Source organism: Narcine bancroftii, chromosome 10, assembly GCF_036971445.1.
Source record: "Narcine bancroftii isolate sNarBan1 chromosome 10, sNarBan1.hap1, whole genome shotgun sequence".
In the NCBI taxonomy this organism is placed as follows: Eukaryota; Metazoa; Chordata; class Chondrichthyes; order Torpediniformes; family Narcinidae; genus Narcine; species Narcine bancroftii.
Genome location: NC_091478.1, coordinates 82,410,113 through 82,426,430, shown reverse-complemented (window position 1 = coordinate 82,426,430; position 16,318 = coordinate 82,410,113). Strand labels below are relative to the sequence as shown.

The window sequence follows — 16,318 nt, the reverse complement described above, 5'->3', positions numbered from 1 at the left end:
CTCCCTTCACTTTGTACATATGTCCTCTGGTGTTTGCTATTTCCTGCCCTGGGAAAAAGGTGCCAGCTGTCCAGCCTGCCGATGCATCTCAGATTTTTGTCAACCTCTATTAAGACTCCTCTCATCCTTCTTCACTCCAAAGAGAAAAGTCCCAGCTCTGCTAACTTTACCTCATAAGACTTATTTTCCAATCCAGGCAACATCCTTGTAAATCTCCTCTTCACCCTCTTCATAGCTTCCACATCCTCCCTATAATGAGGTGACCAGAACTGAAAACAATACTCTGTGTTTTCTCACCAGAGATTTGTAGAGTTGCAGCATGACCTCTTGACTCCTGAACTCAATCCCCCTATAAATGAAACCCAACATCCCATCGGCCTTCTTAACTATCCTATCTATCTATACGGCAACTTTGAGAGATGTATGGATTTGAACCCCAAGGTCCCTCTGTTCATCCACCCTCTTAAGTAACTGACCAGTAACCCTGTACTCAGCCTTCTGATATGACCTTCAACCAAAACCCTTCTGGTTTGACCATCAATCACTTACAGTGATTGTTGCCAAATTTTTGCCCATTTATTGCAATTAGCAGGACAGATTTGTGTCACAGAGGAATTTGCAGTGCAGCTGAAGTCTTTCACCCATTATGTCTGACGTACTGACTCTCAAATAGGTTTCTGTGTAATTTTCCTCACGCCTAATACCTGTTTGTAACAACTCAGTTGTTTCACTTCCGAGCACTTCATCATGTGCTCTTAGTCTAATGAATGAACAGTGAAGATAATAGATCCCCCCCCCCCAAATTACCTGGATGGTGTGAACATGGTCATCACGAGCAGTACCAAGGCGAATTGCATTGCACAGGCCAATTTTCAAATAGTCATGAATCAACCTGGAAATCATCATTAAGTAATCTTGTTTGGGAAAAATTACTTTCAGGTGCAATTTGTATATGATTAAATGTATCTAATTTCTCAGCAATACTGTCTATTTTGCAAGCATCAAAGAAAAAAAAATGTGTTCCTTGTCATTACAAAGTAAACATGGTAAAGATAAACTTGAAAATGATAATGAATCTTATTGGAATGTTTAAGACTGCTTTCCATCTTTTATAATAAATAAGACCAATTTAAATCTCTTTATGTTTTTATAGATCATTCCATACCCTTTGATCATTAATACTGCTGTTAATCACTTCGCCTTTTTCTCATGACAGTCTCAATTTTACCATCCTTTTTTTCCCTCTATTTTGATAATTGTGGGCTTTGTATGCAAACTGTATTTCTAGAAATGTAAAGACATATACTTGACTTGCATGGCCCCAGATGTAAAATGACTTTATCTTAATCAGAAAGAAAGAACAAGGATATCTGTTTTTGAGAAATTGCATACTGCAAGGGTAATGAGGTCATTGCTTCTGATACAAGCTTTTACTCAACTTGGGTGGGAAACAGATTAAGATTCTGGATTCATGTTATGTTTAAAATAAAGTAATAGCTATTATCTTGTGATATAAAATGATGCAGTAATGTCTTATTTCATAATATCCGAGGAACTTTAAATTTCAGAATACTGATGAAACACAGCTCCTAATGTTAGCATTGCCATGTGCTTCTGGAATCTTGCTTGTCAGATGGTAATAGAATCGTGCTACACTTTCAAATATTTTGTTTGATGGAAATTAACAGCTTCCTCCCAAGTCTCAGCCCTAGGGAAATTCATTTAAGCAGGTGCATATTTCTGACACCTGTATCAAATCTCACCCTGCAGATGTGCTTTGTCAAACATCAGACAAATGTTGTCATTCCACCCTGTTCTTGCCTGAGTTTGCTGTAACATCTGCAACTGCTCATGCTCAAAATAAAGCTTATTTTAGGTTTAACAAATATAAGGGTCCCAACCCTGAAACATTAACTTTTCCTCTTTCCACAGACACTGTCTGACCTTTGGAGTCTTTGCAACATCTTCTGCTTTTTTTATACACATATATATATATATTTCCAGCATCTTCAGCTGCTTGCTTTTCATTCACCTTCAGTTTCAGATGTCCCACTGTGAAGTTGTTAACTTCAGGGATTAGAAACTGACTGATGGCTTGCAGTGTAGGATATGTGTAATGTATCCTCAGCTGGCATTTATCTTGACTTTCTGTTTTCACACTTGGGAACCTAATTCTCCTCTTTAACTGTTGTTTATTCAACCAGGATTATTTTTATCCAACCACTCTAGAATATACTCCATGTGGGATTTCTGACTTAATAACTATTTTGTTTTGGTGCTGAGTTGTTAGCATTTCAAGTAAAGTGGCTTTTCAAGATCTTCAAAATGAGCCTTCAGTTAATCAGTATCTACATTTAAACTTTTTTTCACATTAAACCCAATATCTAGATTGTCCCCAGGCAGGAAAATAGAATCTGATTTTTTTAAAAATGCTTCCCTGTGAATAAAACCCCATCAAGCCCTGGGATCATTTTTGATAAAATGAGCAGAACCTCCTTCACCAGAAGTAGCTTGCACAAAACTGAATGTAAAAGCTGAGGAACACTGAAGTCCTCTTGCAAAGAGGCCAACAGCAAAGAAAATACTTCATCCATCTCAGTTGTATTTCTGCAGCTCCATTGTTGCTTTCAGTGGTTTGTACACCAAATATCTGATTCTTTTTGCTCTTCCAAAGTTCCTAGCATATTACCATTGAGAAAATATTCTGATTTACCTTTGATAGATTGGAAATTATCATTTCATACTGAGGTTATATTTAATCTACTTTGAATTTAAGAACTGTACAAATCTCAATTAATAATTTTTGGGGTTGTTGGCATAAAACAGTAATGTCATATTCTACCATTTAACAGAAAACATGCAGGAAATGTGTTGCATTTCAAGTCTTTTGAAATGAATGGAAAAATTCATGTTGTCAGATGCTGTTGATATTTAAAGAAAAATCTTTGACCTCATGAGCACATATTTGTTTCTGTAATTTAAGATAACAACTGATTTGATTTGACTCCTCAATTGTTACTTCCCTCCTATAGTGAGATTGACATTTGGGTTCCTGAGCCTGAACAGTCTGAGATTCCTGCTGAGTGGTGGGACACAGATGCTGACAAGTCTCTACTTATTGGAGTCTTCAAACATGGTAAGTGCACAGTGTTGAACAACTGGGACAATCATATATTCCCTCGACTACCTGTGGCATTGAAGTGGAATTTTCCAAAAGAATATGAACCAATCAAATAATGGGCAGTTACCACACAGTTGAATAGACAAAGAGAGAGAGATGCATACATAACAATAAGTGTGTATCTTGTAATATATTTTGTTCAATATTTTAGAGGCTATAATGAAATCACCCCAAGTTTTAAGTGAACAAAACTTGAAAAGTTTAAAATCGATTATTTATAACTGGTCTGAGAATACTTAGGTGACTGCCTTCTTGAATCATTATTATACAATGTGCCAAATAGCAGAAGCTTTTAGCTCCAAGATCTTTTTCAAATATTCTTTTATTTCATTAATAGATTTTATTTTGCAAGTGTAAATATGATTACACTTTTATGTCATCACCATCAAATCAGGGTATCAATCTTGGTCCTATGAGGAGTGTAGAAGAGAATGCCAGGGGCTGCAGCAGGCATACCTCAAAATGAGGAATCACACTGGAGAAGCTATATGACAGGACTTCTTGACGCCAAACAACATAATCAGGATGCAGTAGATCTAAGTGATCCCACAATCAATGGATCATAGAACATAGAGCAGTACATCTTAGGAACTGGCCCTTTGGCCCATATGTCAGTGATAAACATGATGCCCAAGTTAAACTGAAAACTTTGCTGCATGCACATGATACATATCCCAGATCAGATCTAAATTCTACTGTCTTCCTACATCCAGTTGTGTATGATGAACCAATTTGCTGGAAGAGCAAGCTGCAGAAAGATCCCCATTCTCAAAGAACGGAAAGCCCAGCACATCAGTGCAAGAGAGAAAGCTGAGTGCTTGCAAGGATTTAACATCAGAAGTCTGGAGTAGATGATTCATATTAGCTTCCTGCAATAGTTCCTGATGCCAAGTAGCGAAAGGCATTGGACACTGCAAAGGTTATAGGCTCTGACAACATTTCAGTCATAATACATGAAGACGTACTCCAGAACTTGCTGTGCCCCTGGCACAACCGTGCCAGTGCATCTAAAACACTGAAATCTATCTGACAAAGTGGAACTTTGCCAAGGCATGTCTTGTCTACATAAAGCAAGACAAATTCAACTCAATCTGTTCATGCTCCATTCGTCTACTCTCAGTCATAAGCAAAGAAATGAAAGGGATAAAACCTATGGCGACAGTGGCTTGGATTGTGGATGCAAACAATTTCCCGGATTCAATAATTTGTTTTTGAACATTTTCGTGTAATTTCAGCTCTGCTCTCGTTTAACAATTGCTTACTTTCCATTTCAACAGGTTATGAGAAGTATAACACAATGAGAAATGACCCCGCACTCTGTTTTTTGGAGAGAGTCGGCAAACCTGATGAGAAAGCAATAGCAGCCGAGCAGAGGGGAAATGACACTTTTGCTGATGGTGCAGAGGGGTACGGTTACTCTCAATCAACATGGTGAAGTGGTTTAAAATTATTTTCAAACATTGTCATTCTCTTTGCATAATCTCAGGGACAGGGCACCATGTTTATAAAAGTTGCTTGCTTCCTTGGGTGAGTAAAGTTAGTTCAGCGGGATGGTGTGTGGTGCCCCATGGTTATGGGGAGAAAGCAGGAAAATGGAATTGAAGGAAAGAATATATCAGCCAAGGTTTAAATGGTGGAGCAGACTCGATGGGCAGAAATGGCCTAATTCTGCTGTCATCTTTTGTGGTTTGGGAGGAAATGGCAGAAACTGCATGGTCTCCTTGACCTATTCTGGATGACCAATATATAGTTGGAGTTGCAAGAATTTTATTGCTGCAAGACATTTTCTTACACTTTTAAAAAAATTATTTTGTAAGGTGGTCTCTATAAATGTTTACAATGTGATTCTGCTGCTGGAACTCATGTCCTTCCCTCCCCCATTTATCCTTTATGCCCAGATATTGTTGACTGACCGACTAGTAGTTATGGAATTGTGTTAGAAAAAATTCCAAAAGTTGACTAATTTAATCTTTATCTTTTTTTTATTTTCTGTACTCTGTTCTGATCACTGTTATAATTTCAAGAAAAAAAGTATGAATGCTAATATTTACTAACAAATTTATGGGTTTTCTAACAGGGATGGTGAAGATCCAGAATATAAACCAACTCAACCATTATTCAAGGATGAAATGGAGGTGTGCATTTAAAAAGAAATAGTACATAATATACTACTTCTATTCTTGAACAAAATTGTTTAACAGTAACACTATAAAGCGCTGAAAAGTGAAAAGTTTGGCATTATTGTAAAATTCTTGTTTAGTTTTAAAAAAAAATCTAAAATAATTCTTTTTTTCGCTTTTAGGATGTGGCATCTTCACCTGGAGATCTAATAATTACAGGTGAGATAAAGATTAGAAAACATTTTTGTTGTTACTGGATCTTTTTGACACTTTTTACTGATACTGAATTGTTTCTTTTACTCACCTTTAGATGGTTCCTTGGGAGAAGGTGATCTGCTTTATTGGCCTTCAGCATCTGCTTTAACAACTCGCCTGCGTCGACTGGTAACTGCGTACCAGAGGAGCAACAAAAGGGATCAGGTTAAACAGGAAGCCGAAACGAAAGGAGACAGGAGGCGAAGACTATGTGCAGACACTGTAAAAGCAAAAGAAGCTGCTAAAATTGAGAAGCAGCAAAGGTGTGTGTACTACTGATCGTGCTAGCAAGGCGGTGACGTTTTCTCAAATGTAATTTGCCACGAGATCATAGCTCAAATGGGATGCTCTGGACAAACCATTTGGATATCCACTTGCGAAAACTGAAAAGTTAGACAATTCTGCTCCAGCCCCATTGTTTTATTTGCAGCCTTTGAGAATGGGGATCTTTCTGCAGCTTGCTCTTCCAGCGAATTGGTTCATCATACACAACTGGATGTAGGAAGACAGCAGAATTTAGATCTGATCTTGGATATGTATCATGTGCATGCAGCAAAGTTTTCAGTTTAACTTGGGCATCATGTTTATCACTGACATATGGGCCAAAGGGCCAGTTCCTAAGATGTACTGCTCTATGTTCTATGATCCATTGATTGTGGGATCACTTAGTGATAATAAGTATGTTGCCAGTGTAATCAGTTGCAATTTGCTTGCTGCTTGTCTGTTCATCAAAGCTCAGAGACTGATTGGAAACTGCTGGAAAAACCACATTGATACTGTGTGAGTGCTGTGAGGCAAGTGATATGCATTGTGAATGCACAAAGCCATAAATTCAAAATGTCAGAGGGTATTCTCTATTTGCCTGGTAGAGTACATCTGCAGTAACACTTGAAACAAAACACAGGTTGTCCAACATCAGCCACACATTTACATCTCAGCAAATGGTTTAAGCATTCTCTTCCTGTTTACTGTTTACAGTGTACACTGCACCAAGTCATGAAAGCTTTAGAGCAGAGAACACACAGCAACCACGTAGACTAGCTTAGGAACAGGCCCTTTGACCCATGATGTCGGTGATATATGATATATATCATATATATAAGATCAGATCTAAATTCTGCTGTCTTCCTACATCCAGTTGTGTATGATGAACCAATTCGCTGGAAGAGCACATGATATATATCCTTCTATTCCCTCCATGTTCATGTGTATATCTCGAACCCTCTTAAATATTAATATCCTATCCATGTCTATCACTGATCCTCCAGCTCATTCCAGGTTCCAGTAAAAAAAAATTGCCCCACTCATCTCTTTTAAACTAACCCCCTCCCCACCAAGGTGAAGCTTAGCACTAGATCCACTTAACTTTCAGTGATTACCATAACAAAACATGGAGTCAAAGATGGAGACAAAAAGGAAACCAGTATCCTTGAGTCAATTCATGTTTCACCCTATGCAGATAGAAGTCTGACCTGCAAAATCTGATCTTTTCCAAATCCCAGGATGCTACCGGTTCCTGGAGATTAAATTATTAATTTCCTTGAATATGTATTTTCAAGTGTAACTTTGTCCGTTAGAGCCATGAAATTAAAGCGCTCAGAAACCAGTCCCTTGGTCCAACTTATCTATGCTGACCACATTGTCAACCTGAGCTGGTCCCATGTGCCTGTTTTATGTTCCACATATTGTTTAAGATTTGGGAGATTTTACAATTTGAATTCCCCTTTTGTTAACAAAAGGACTTGTGTTTTTGATCTTGGTTTAAAATGATGATAAGAAAGACGATTAAATAATTGGCAAAACTTAATGATTAAAAGATACATTGAGGCCATGTTCTAAATGCAGTTATTTCATCTCCTACCAGGTGGACGAGGCGAGAAGAGGCAGATTTTTATAGAGTTGTTTCTACTTTTGGCGTTGTTTATGATCCAGACAAGCAAAAATTTGACTGGACCAAGTTTCGAGCTATCGCCAGGCTGAACAAGAAGACAGATGAGAGTTTGCAGAAGTATCTTTATGCCTTCGTTGCCATGTGTCGAAGAGTTTGCCGACTTCCACCCAAAGAGAAAGAAGGTACAGATACCAATTAATTACTTCACTACTAATCATGAGGCATTGGTACTTTAGAACTGTGCATCATTCTCTAAAATACGAGTATAAATTTATTTTAAAATGTGTTTTGAATATCATTAAATAAGTGATCTGCTTCCATATTTGTTATTGCAAAGACAGAGTGCTCAGAAGCAAGCTTTTATTTTGTCCTGGTTGAACATAATAGAATTTTACTGTCAAGGCATTCGGCTGATTAGGAGCTAAATGTGAGCTGAAACAGTTTTAAAACTCTGTGCATTGCCTCCATGTGGCAGAGTTTTCGAACTTGGAGCTCCCCGAAGCAACTGTGTTGTGGCTTCCACAGTGAGGTAAGTGACAGCTTATGCAAGCAAGCCACCCTTGTGAATGTCTTCGACACAGGGAGGAGAGGAATGGAATAACTTGTATCAGATTATGCAGTAGTTGGCGTGCTGTTTATTGAATCTGCGAATACTACATTATAATACAAAATTGCTGCAGTATTTTGAAGTTCAAACCAAGGAATTGAATTGCTATATATATTTTTTTTGCTGCAGAACTTCTCGATGCACCCATTTTCATACAACCAATCACGGAAGAACGTGCTTCCAGGACGCTATATCGGATTGAGTTGCTCCGAAAAGTTCGGGAACAAGTTCTTCGCCATCCTCAATTGGACGAGCGGATAAAACTGTGCCAGCCAGGTCCTGACCTGCCCGAGTGGTGGGAGAGTGGAAAACATGACAAAGAATTGCTCATTGGAGCAGCCAAGCATGGTGTCAGCAAGACCGACTATCACATTTACTGTGACTCCGAGCTCTCCTTCATGTTAGCCCAAAGAAACTGTAGCCAGAACAAAATAGCCCAGTCTAGAAGTTCAACACCGCTCTTGCATCACCATTACCCATCTTCCTCCTCGCCTCTTCATTTACTGCCAAAGGTGCAAGAAAAAAAATATCAGCTTGAGGCTGAAACTGTAAAATGTGAAAGGACTGCCATGGTCAAAAAGGAACCAAATTCGTCTGACGGTGAAGATGCCATGGATGTTGAAGTTAAAAGTAAAGTGAAATCAGAGCAGTTCATGGGTGGCTTACAACTGCAGAACAAATTTGACAAGAAAACTGGGATTAAGTTGGACCCCGATCCAGATGGTTGTATGGTCGCAGCGAGGACTCAACCTCTCACACCAAACTCAGTGCTGAACAAACGAAAAACAAACCAACAACGTCCCGATTCAAGCTCTGACTCGGACTCTGACTCAGATAATTCTTCATCTACATCACCATCGTCGTCTTCATCTTCCTCCTCGTCCCAATCTTCGTCTTCCTCCTCGTCCTCGTCATCGTCGTCTTCCTCCAGCTCCTCCTCCTCCAGCTCCTCCTCCTCCTCGTCCTCCTCATCCTCCTCGTCCTCCTCTTCCTCTTCTGATGGGAGTGATAGTGACATTGACGATAAGGAGACCACATCAGGAAGTAAAGTATCTTCGTCTTTTCAACCATATACTTCATTTCCATCAGTGATAGAAATTACATTAAAAATGAAATGCAGAATTGGTGCTTTTGTCATAACCAAGATTTCAGCTTTACTAATATGATTTTACTCTTGCATGTGATGAAGTTAAAATAATTTAATCACCAATTAAGTAGAATAAATCGCCTACTTTCAACTTTTTTTCAGCGATGGCCCCCTCTAGGACTCTGCTCAAAGTTTATGGGCCCCCTTCCCTGTGAAACAGTCCAGATTTGGTTTCTTCCGTACTTCTCTCTACATTTAAAAAAAAACAAAAATAATATTTATGTTCTGTAAGGTGAAAGAAAGCAAAGTTTTTACCTCAATGTGCTGGAGTCCCAGGGGCTGGGGTTGGGGGGGGTGGGGGTGGGGGAGCATGGGGCATAGGGGTCCCAGGGTTGGGGGTGGGAGGTAGCTGTCGGGCCCCTGTTGAGAATGGCTAATTTACATAGTATGTGCCTGCCAACTAAAACTCCTGTGCAATGCACTGGACAAACTCAGCAGGTCACAGAGGAAGATAAAGGCAAACGTTCAATCAACGTTTAGGGCCTGAGCCCTTCAGTCTGAAATATTGATTTCTGTTAACTTTTTATGGATGTTGCGTGACCTGCAGAGTTTCTTCAGCATTTTTGTGTATTGCTTGACCCCAGCATATGCAGATTTTCTTGTTTAAACCTAAAACTCAGAGCTTTTTTTTAGATGTGTGCACAGCATGAGGTATATAAGTATGTGCATGATACAGTCTCAATTGGTGAAGATTTTCTTTATAATCATCTTGGTAATCATCAATGCTTCAATGTAAAATATAGTTATTGCCAGAGGTTTTGCTATTACCATTTAGATGGAGATGCAAATGACTTTATTTGAGCAATAATATGATGTCTGTGTATTAAACAGTGCCATATCCTACATAGTATTTTTAATTGTATGTCTGGAGTTATCTTCAGCAATGTAGTACTGTGCAACAACCAGTCTTAAGGCAGTTCTGTGTCAGAGTAGGAAATACCACAACGATTGCCTACAAGGAGGCCATTGTTTCCATTTAACTGTTGTTAAATCTGCAAAGCAGATTTTCTTCTGTTCAATATTTACTCTTATTGCCATAACACTAAGGAAAAACATCTGTCAAGCTTTTGTGGCACAAAGGAGCAAAATATTTTACAGTGCATGGCATGTACAATGCTGCAGAAGCCAACTTTTTTCCCCCCTTAAGAACAAAGAGGGTGATCTTCCATGATTTCTTGCTGAGCAGAATGCAAGCATTTTTTTTTCTGGGCGAAAGAAATGAAAGATAGCGGAGAAGTTCGTCTATTATCAAGGTTTGAATATGATCACTCGTAATTATAATTGTATAATCTGTGAGTGCAAAGTTGACAAGGTAGCATCTGCAATTTCTAAACTTGATATTGGCATTGGAGAGTATTTTGAGGCTCTATTTTAATACAATATCACTTGTATTTCTCCTAAGGTAAAGCACCACAACACTTGAAGCCCTATGATGAAGATAGTGTAGCATCTCTCAGTATTGCACATGATGAAACACAGGACAGTTTTCTACCAGACAGTGGAAAACCCGATATCCAATTCTTGCAAGAAAGGCACAGATTTGGTGCCTCCTGCTGGCCAAAGGTATGTATTAAGTCTAATAACATTTTGGGTGATTTGGGTAAACACCAGTGGGCAATTATATAATTGCATGTGTCTTAAGTTTCTGATTTAAGACATGTATTACAGGATTTTTTTTGGAATGGAGGTGTGAAAACTTTTAAAGATATTTGTTGCTTTTACCTAGGATCGTGTAATGATAAACAGAATTGACAGCATATGCCACGCAGTGTTAAAAGGAAATTGGATTCCCTCCAGAAGGAGTTATGATTACAACGCTGTGACGTCTTCATATACCACAAAGTTACTCGATAGCCCTTCTGCCATGGGAGATTTCAGTGATTCTGCAGTTATTACATCAGGAAACCAAGGCGTTAAAGAAGATAATTCTCTTTTGTCACAGTTCACAAAGGTGAAGAAGCATGTGCGGGAAAAGGAGTTTACAGTGAAAATCAATGACGTATGTTCATTTTTATTCCTGTTAGATCTGATTCTAATTGCAGATCTTTGCAGTGTGCAGCATGCTATTCTGCATCTGGCTGCCAGCAGTGTTTTCACTCTGAACTACTTCCTTCGCACACTTTATATACATTACTCCTTTGTGCTTTAACCATTATTAATTTTAAGTATATTGATTTAGATGTGAGCTGTGTTTGTAATGCGCACCATTGAAACTTTTGTTTCTGCTTCTTCCCTCTGCAATTCTCAAGGCTTTTCTAGCAATAGTGCATACTTAATGCTTTGCCTTTGTGGTTTCTTGCTGTTCGTAGGCATTGAACCCATGGAATCTTATCTAACATGATGCACTATCTGGTTTTGTTTGAAGGTCGATGACACAGCATGATGTGTTGAAGTAAATCCAGAAAGAGCCATTGTTTTCTTTAAATCTCTGCTTTTTAAGTCTGCTTTTATTTTCTTCTTCTTGATGAATAAAGCATGATCAGCTTTTTGTCCAGTATGACAATGGCCAGTCAACATTATCGCTCAAAGCAGGTGATGAGTTCTCCAGCAAGGTGCTTCAAGATCTGTTGCATCTACCTGTAGTATGTAGACACACAATGCAGATTACTTCAACATTTAAAAATCTGCACAGCAATTGGATGCTTCTTACAAAGTATGCTTGGAGCTCTCCAACTCTGAAACATATTTGAATTTTTAACATAATAGCCACATTTCTCTTCTCGGCTTCTGGGTTATTCTCACAAGTAAACAGTGGAAAGCATGAATCGTTTCAAATAATAAACTTCCAAATATTTTCTCTTATTTAGTTTGAGGTGACGCATTATCCTGATTTTTGTCTGCATTGTAAATAGTATGACTATAATTAAAAAAACTCATCTCAGAATTCCATTCATCGAGCTTGGGAAGGTAGAGATTCTTTTCATGTTCAACTTCCAAATTTCCATCTTTCAGTTGATGTTAAGTGGAATGAAGGAGTTTGTTAGCCTTAGTCATATTGAACATGAGCTTGAAGTGGGGTTAACTTCAATAGTCCATTTTGTCCAGGCCAAACACAATGAGTTCAATATCCTTTTATGGCATACATTTCTTTAATTTTAAGTGAGATTACCAGTTCCAGACATTACCTGCAACTGTCCCGCCCTCTCCAAGGCCTCCTTACTATGGACTATCTTCTCACATCACTGAGTCAGAAAACAGACCTTGTGGCTTGATTGGATGATTTTGCAACTGAGTTGATCAGCCTTTAATTCCCATCACCTGTATTTTATAATTTCCTTTGATTCTTCAAGGGATTAGTCACTTATTCCAGGAAACTCCAGGATATTCCTTGAGGATAAGCAAATCTAATCATAAAATGACACCTTTGGACAACTGCTGAAATTGATGGAGAAACAGCTCGTTAGTGTATTTTGTTACCATTTACTGCAATGTGAAATATTCATACACAGTGAGGCCACAAAGGGATTGGCCACACGTTACCTTCCCAGTATTGGCATAATGAAAGGGCAGCTGCATTCATTCAGTCAGAAGAGATGTCAATCTGGTCGCGGATAGAGCCTCATTGGCAGAATTATTTGAACTTGTTCTCGGTTGGGTATGCTAAATGGATCAGAAAAAAATGTCAAAACACATTTTTTTTTAAAAAAGAATATAGGCAGCAAAAAAATTAAATAGTTCAGAAGTCTCAAGTATTTATAAAAAAAATTAATCCCTCAGTTCCATATATCTATGAAGTATTTACTAATAATTATTAGCAAATGATTCATAATTTTACTTATTTTTGACAGCTCACCATTCAAAATCAAACATAAAACATGATTATTTGGATGAGGAAGAAAATTATGGCCATGGACATTAATCTCAAAGAATTGACCAGTATGATAAAAATCTGATATTTCATCTAAATTGTTATTCATTACAACTAAGCATTTGAAGATGTTGACAGCATTATTATTCTTTCTGAATTTAAAAATGTATTTGTGCCCAAGATTTTGAAGGTTGTAATACATTCAGTGATTGGGTGACATGCTTACATTCATCTGAATCTTTTCAATTTGTGTTTAGTCTCTAGCTACAGTCTTCAACTAGTTAAGCTAAATATGACATCTTTTTAATAGGAAAGTGGATTGAAGTTAACTTTTCAGAAGCAAAAATTCACTCAGAAGCGAGCTCTCGAGACTGAAGAAGGAACTTCAGATCAACTTAAATATATGGCACAGCTACATGATTTGTATTCCGCTCCTGACAGCAGTCAGGATTTGGCCGTGGACCTCTCAAAATCTTTATTGGGTGCTGGGAACTCAATGTTATTCAATGCCAATTCACCTGGTCGCATCTCCACAGTGATCCCTCACCCGAAGCCAGGTGCTTCTCAGCAGATTTCAAGACATTGTACAAATGGGATACTATTGGATGCCCAGCCAATTGTTAAAAAGAGAAGAGGAAGGAAAAAAAATGTGGAAGGTCTTGACATCCTTTTCATGAACCAGAACAAATCATTACAGTCTGTAAGTCTGTATTATTATTACATTAGAAACAAATTCTTTGCAGAAACAAAATCATTTGCACTGTCACTGCAAATGTTAGCAATATAAAATTTTGTGGCCATTTATTTTCCTTACCTTGTTGATACTGCCTGCCTTCTTTCAGTCTTCATATTTCATTGTGATTGCTGCAGTTGATTCCTGGTCAACTTAGTTTTTCTGATGATGTTGATACTGCCCCCAAACCACTATGTTCAATATACCATAATCAAAACCACTGAAGCTTGATGGACAATGTTCCATTTTCAACGATTTGCAGACTAATCGTTGAGAGCACTGCTGGAATTGACCTAACCTGAATGGATTATACTCTGGCATGGATTTGTGTTGTAAATATATTTAACAAAACACGGGGACATTCTCTTGAAAGCTCATATTGCTGACATGTATATGAAGCTGCTCAAGTCAATTGTTGGGGGGGGGGAGGGCATGACTCGTAGATAGTTACGACACAGCTATCCTAGATTCTGACATTCTACATTTACAATCCAGTTTCTTCCAATGCTCTGTGGCATCACCAAGTATAATTTCACTGAGATGAGAGGTAAAATTGAAGAGATTAGGAATTGACGGAACACTGAAGATGTAAACACAGTCCACCTTGCGTGGTGAGCCTGTTCCTGCAGTCAAGTATTTATTGCCTCTCGTGATTCAGGTGGAAATTATAGGCTTGTTTGAAGAAACAGGCACCAAATTTGCTGCAGAATCACATTTGAATTTGTGTCCAATGTAATCACCTTGATTTTATATGTAGTCAGGGGTTTTTAGGTTTTCAGCGTATGAATGAGAAGTTAATATGAAAGTTGGGTCGTAAGTGAATTGAAATTGTACAATGTATTTCTTGTATTTTTTTTTTAAAGTTCTCTGGATGGTTAGGAGAAGATCTGCGCCACAGAAGTAATTGAAGGCACTGAGATGTGAGGGGAACGAAGGGAATCAAAATAATGTATCCCAGTGGCTGATGTTATGTCTAGCCAGCCCTCCTGCTCTTGGAAGTTATGCATTTCTTGGTTATCCTGCATATACATTTATTTGGGCTTAAAAACAATTTGGATCCTTGATGTAATACCTATTTTCCAAGGCCTTTCTCATGAAGGCTCTCAACATATTAAAATGGAGTTATATCATCAGATATTAATTACATAGTTAGAAGCAGAGAGCTTTCTGAAGGAAAATCCAGTGTTAGGAGTGTTAAGGCACAGCTCCAGTGATTAAATTCAGGGTGAGCAGGAGATCACAATTTGAGGAGCTCAGATATCTGAAGTGTGTTCACTTAGAACCATAGAACACTTCAATGCAGAGAACAGGCCATTTGGCCCTTCTAGTCTGCTGACCATCTAGTCCCAATAACCTGCTCTCATTCCATCATCCTCCAGATCTCTCCCATCCATGTATCTATCCAATTTATTCTTCAAACTCAAGATCGAGTCTGCACCCATCTCATCAGATGGCAGCTCACTATACACTCCCACCCCTCTCTGAGTGAAGTTTAACCTTAATATTCCTCCTAAACCTTTCGCCTTTCACCCTATGTCCTCTCTTATTTATCTCTCCTAATCTCAGTGGGAAGAGCCTACTCGCATTTACTCTTCTATACCCCTCATTATTTTATAAACCTCTATCAAATTTCCCCTTATTTTTCTAGAATAAAGTCCTAACCTGTAATTCAACTCCTGAAGACCCAGCAACATCCTAGTAAATCTTCTCTGCACTCTTTCAATTTTATTGATATCCTTCCTGTAGCTAGATGACCAGAACTGCATACAATATTCCAAATTTGGCCTCACCAATGTCTTGTATAACTTCAACATAACATCCCAACTCCTATACTCAATACTTTGATTTAAAAAGATCAAGATGCCAAAAGCTTTCTTTACTACCCTGTCTATCTGTGACACCACTTCCAAGGAATTATGTATCTGTATTTCCAGATCCCTTTGTTCCTCAGCACTCCATTCACCATGTATGTCCTTTCTTGGTTTGTCCTTCCAAAATGCAACCCCTCACACTTTTCTGCATTAAATTCCATCTGCCATTTTCTGGCCCAAAAGCCTTCCTCTCTGTCCACAATGCCTCCTATCTTTGTGCCATCAGCAACTTGCTGATCCAATTTACCACGTTATCATCCAGATCATTGATTGTAGACAACAAACCACAATGGTCCCACCACAGATCCCTGAGGTACACCACTCATCACAGGCCTCCAGTCTGAGAAGCAACCTTCCACTACCACTCTCTGTTTTCTCCCACACAGACAATTTTGAATCCAGTTTACAACCTCACTATGTATACCTAGTGTCTTAATCTTCTGAACTAACCTCTCATGTGGGACCTTGTCGAAGTCCTCACTAAAGTCTATGTAGACAATATCCACAGCCTTTCCTTCATCTACCTTCTTGGTAACTTCCTCGAAAAATTCTACAGGATTTGTTAAACATGCACAAAACCATGTTCTGACTCCTTAATCAGCCCATGGCTGTCCATATACCTATATCTTCTATCTCTCAGAAATCCTTCCAGTAATTTACCTACTACTGACGTCAAACTCACTGGGCTATAGTTAACTGGTGTAT

General features: G+C 38.4%; 1 protein-coding gene across 10 annotated transcripts in view; it reads left to right on the top strand.

The window, feature by feature from the left end:
* chd9 (chromodomain helicase DNA binding protein 9) overlaps positions 1-16,318 on the top strand; it is a 243,818-nt gene that overhangs the window by 208,887 nt on the left and 18,613 nt on the right. For 6 of the 10 annotated variants that reach the window (XR_011345802.1, XR_011345801.1, XM_069901582.1 and 3 more), the window contains exons 25-34: positions 3,033-3,136; positions 4,459-4,612; positions 5,259-5,316; positions 5,484-5,520; positions 5,612-5,819; positions 7,421-7,629; positions 8,184-9,098; positions 10,604-10,764; positions 10,928-11,200; positions 13,320-13,709. Coding sequence is in view for 8 of the 10 variants with exons in the window: in XM_069901582.1 (XP_069757683.1) it covers positions 3,033-3,136; positions 4,459-4,612; positions 5,259-5,316; positions 5,484-5,520; positions 5,612-5,819; positions 7,421-7,629; positions 8,184-9,098; positions 10,604-10,764; positions 10,928-11,200; positions 13,320-13,709 (2,509 nt within the window). In the remaining 2 variants the exon portion in view is untranslated. Of the gene's footprint in view, positions 1-3,032; positions 3,137-4,458; positions 4,613-5,258; positions 5,317-5,483; positions 5,521-5,611; positions 5,820-7,420; positions 7,630-8,183; positions 9,099-10,603; positions 10,765-10,927; positions 11,201-13,319; positions 13,710-14,605; positions 14,873-16,318 lie in introns of those variants that run through there. The other 4 variants (XM_069901583.1, XM_069901584.1, XM_069901580.1 and 1 more) reach the window with 4 other exon arrangements.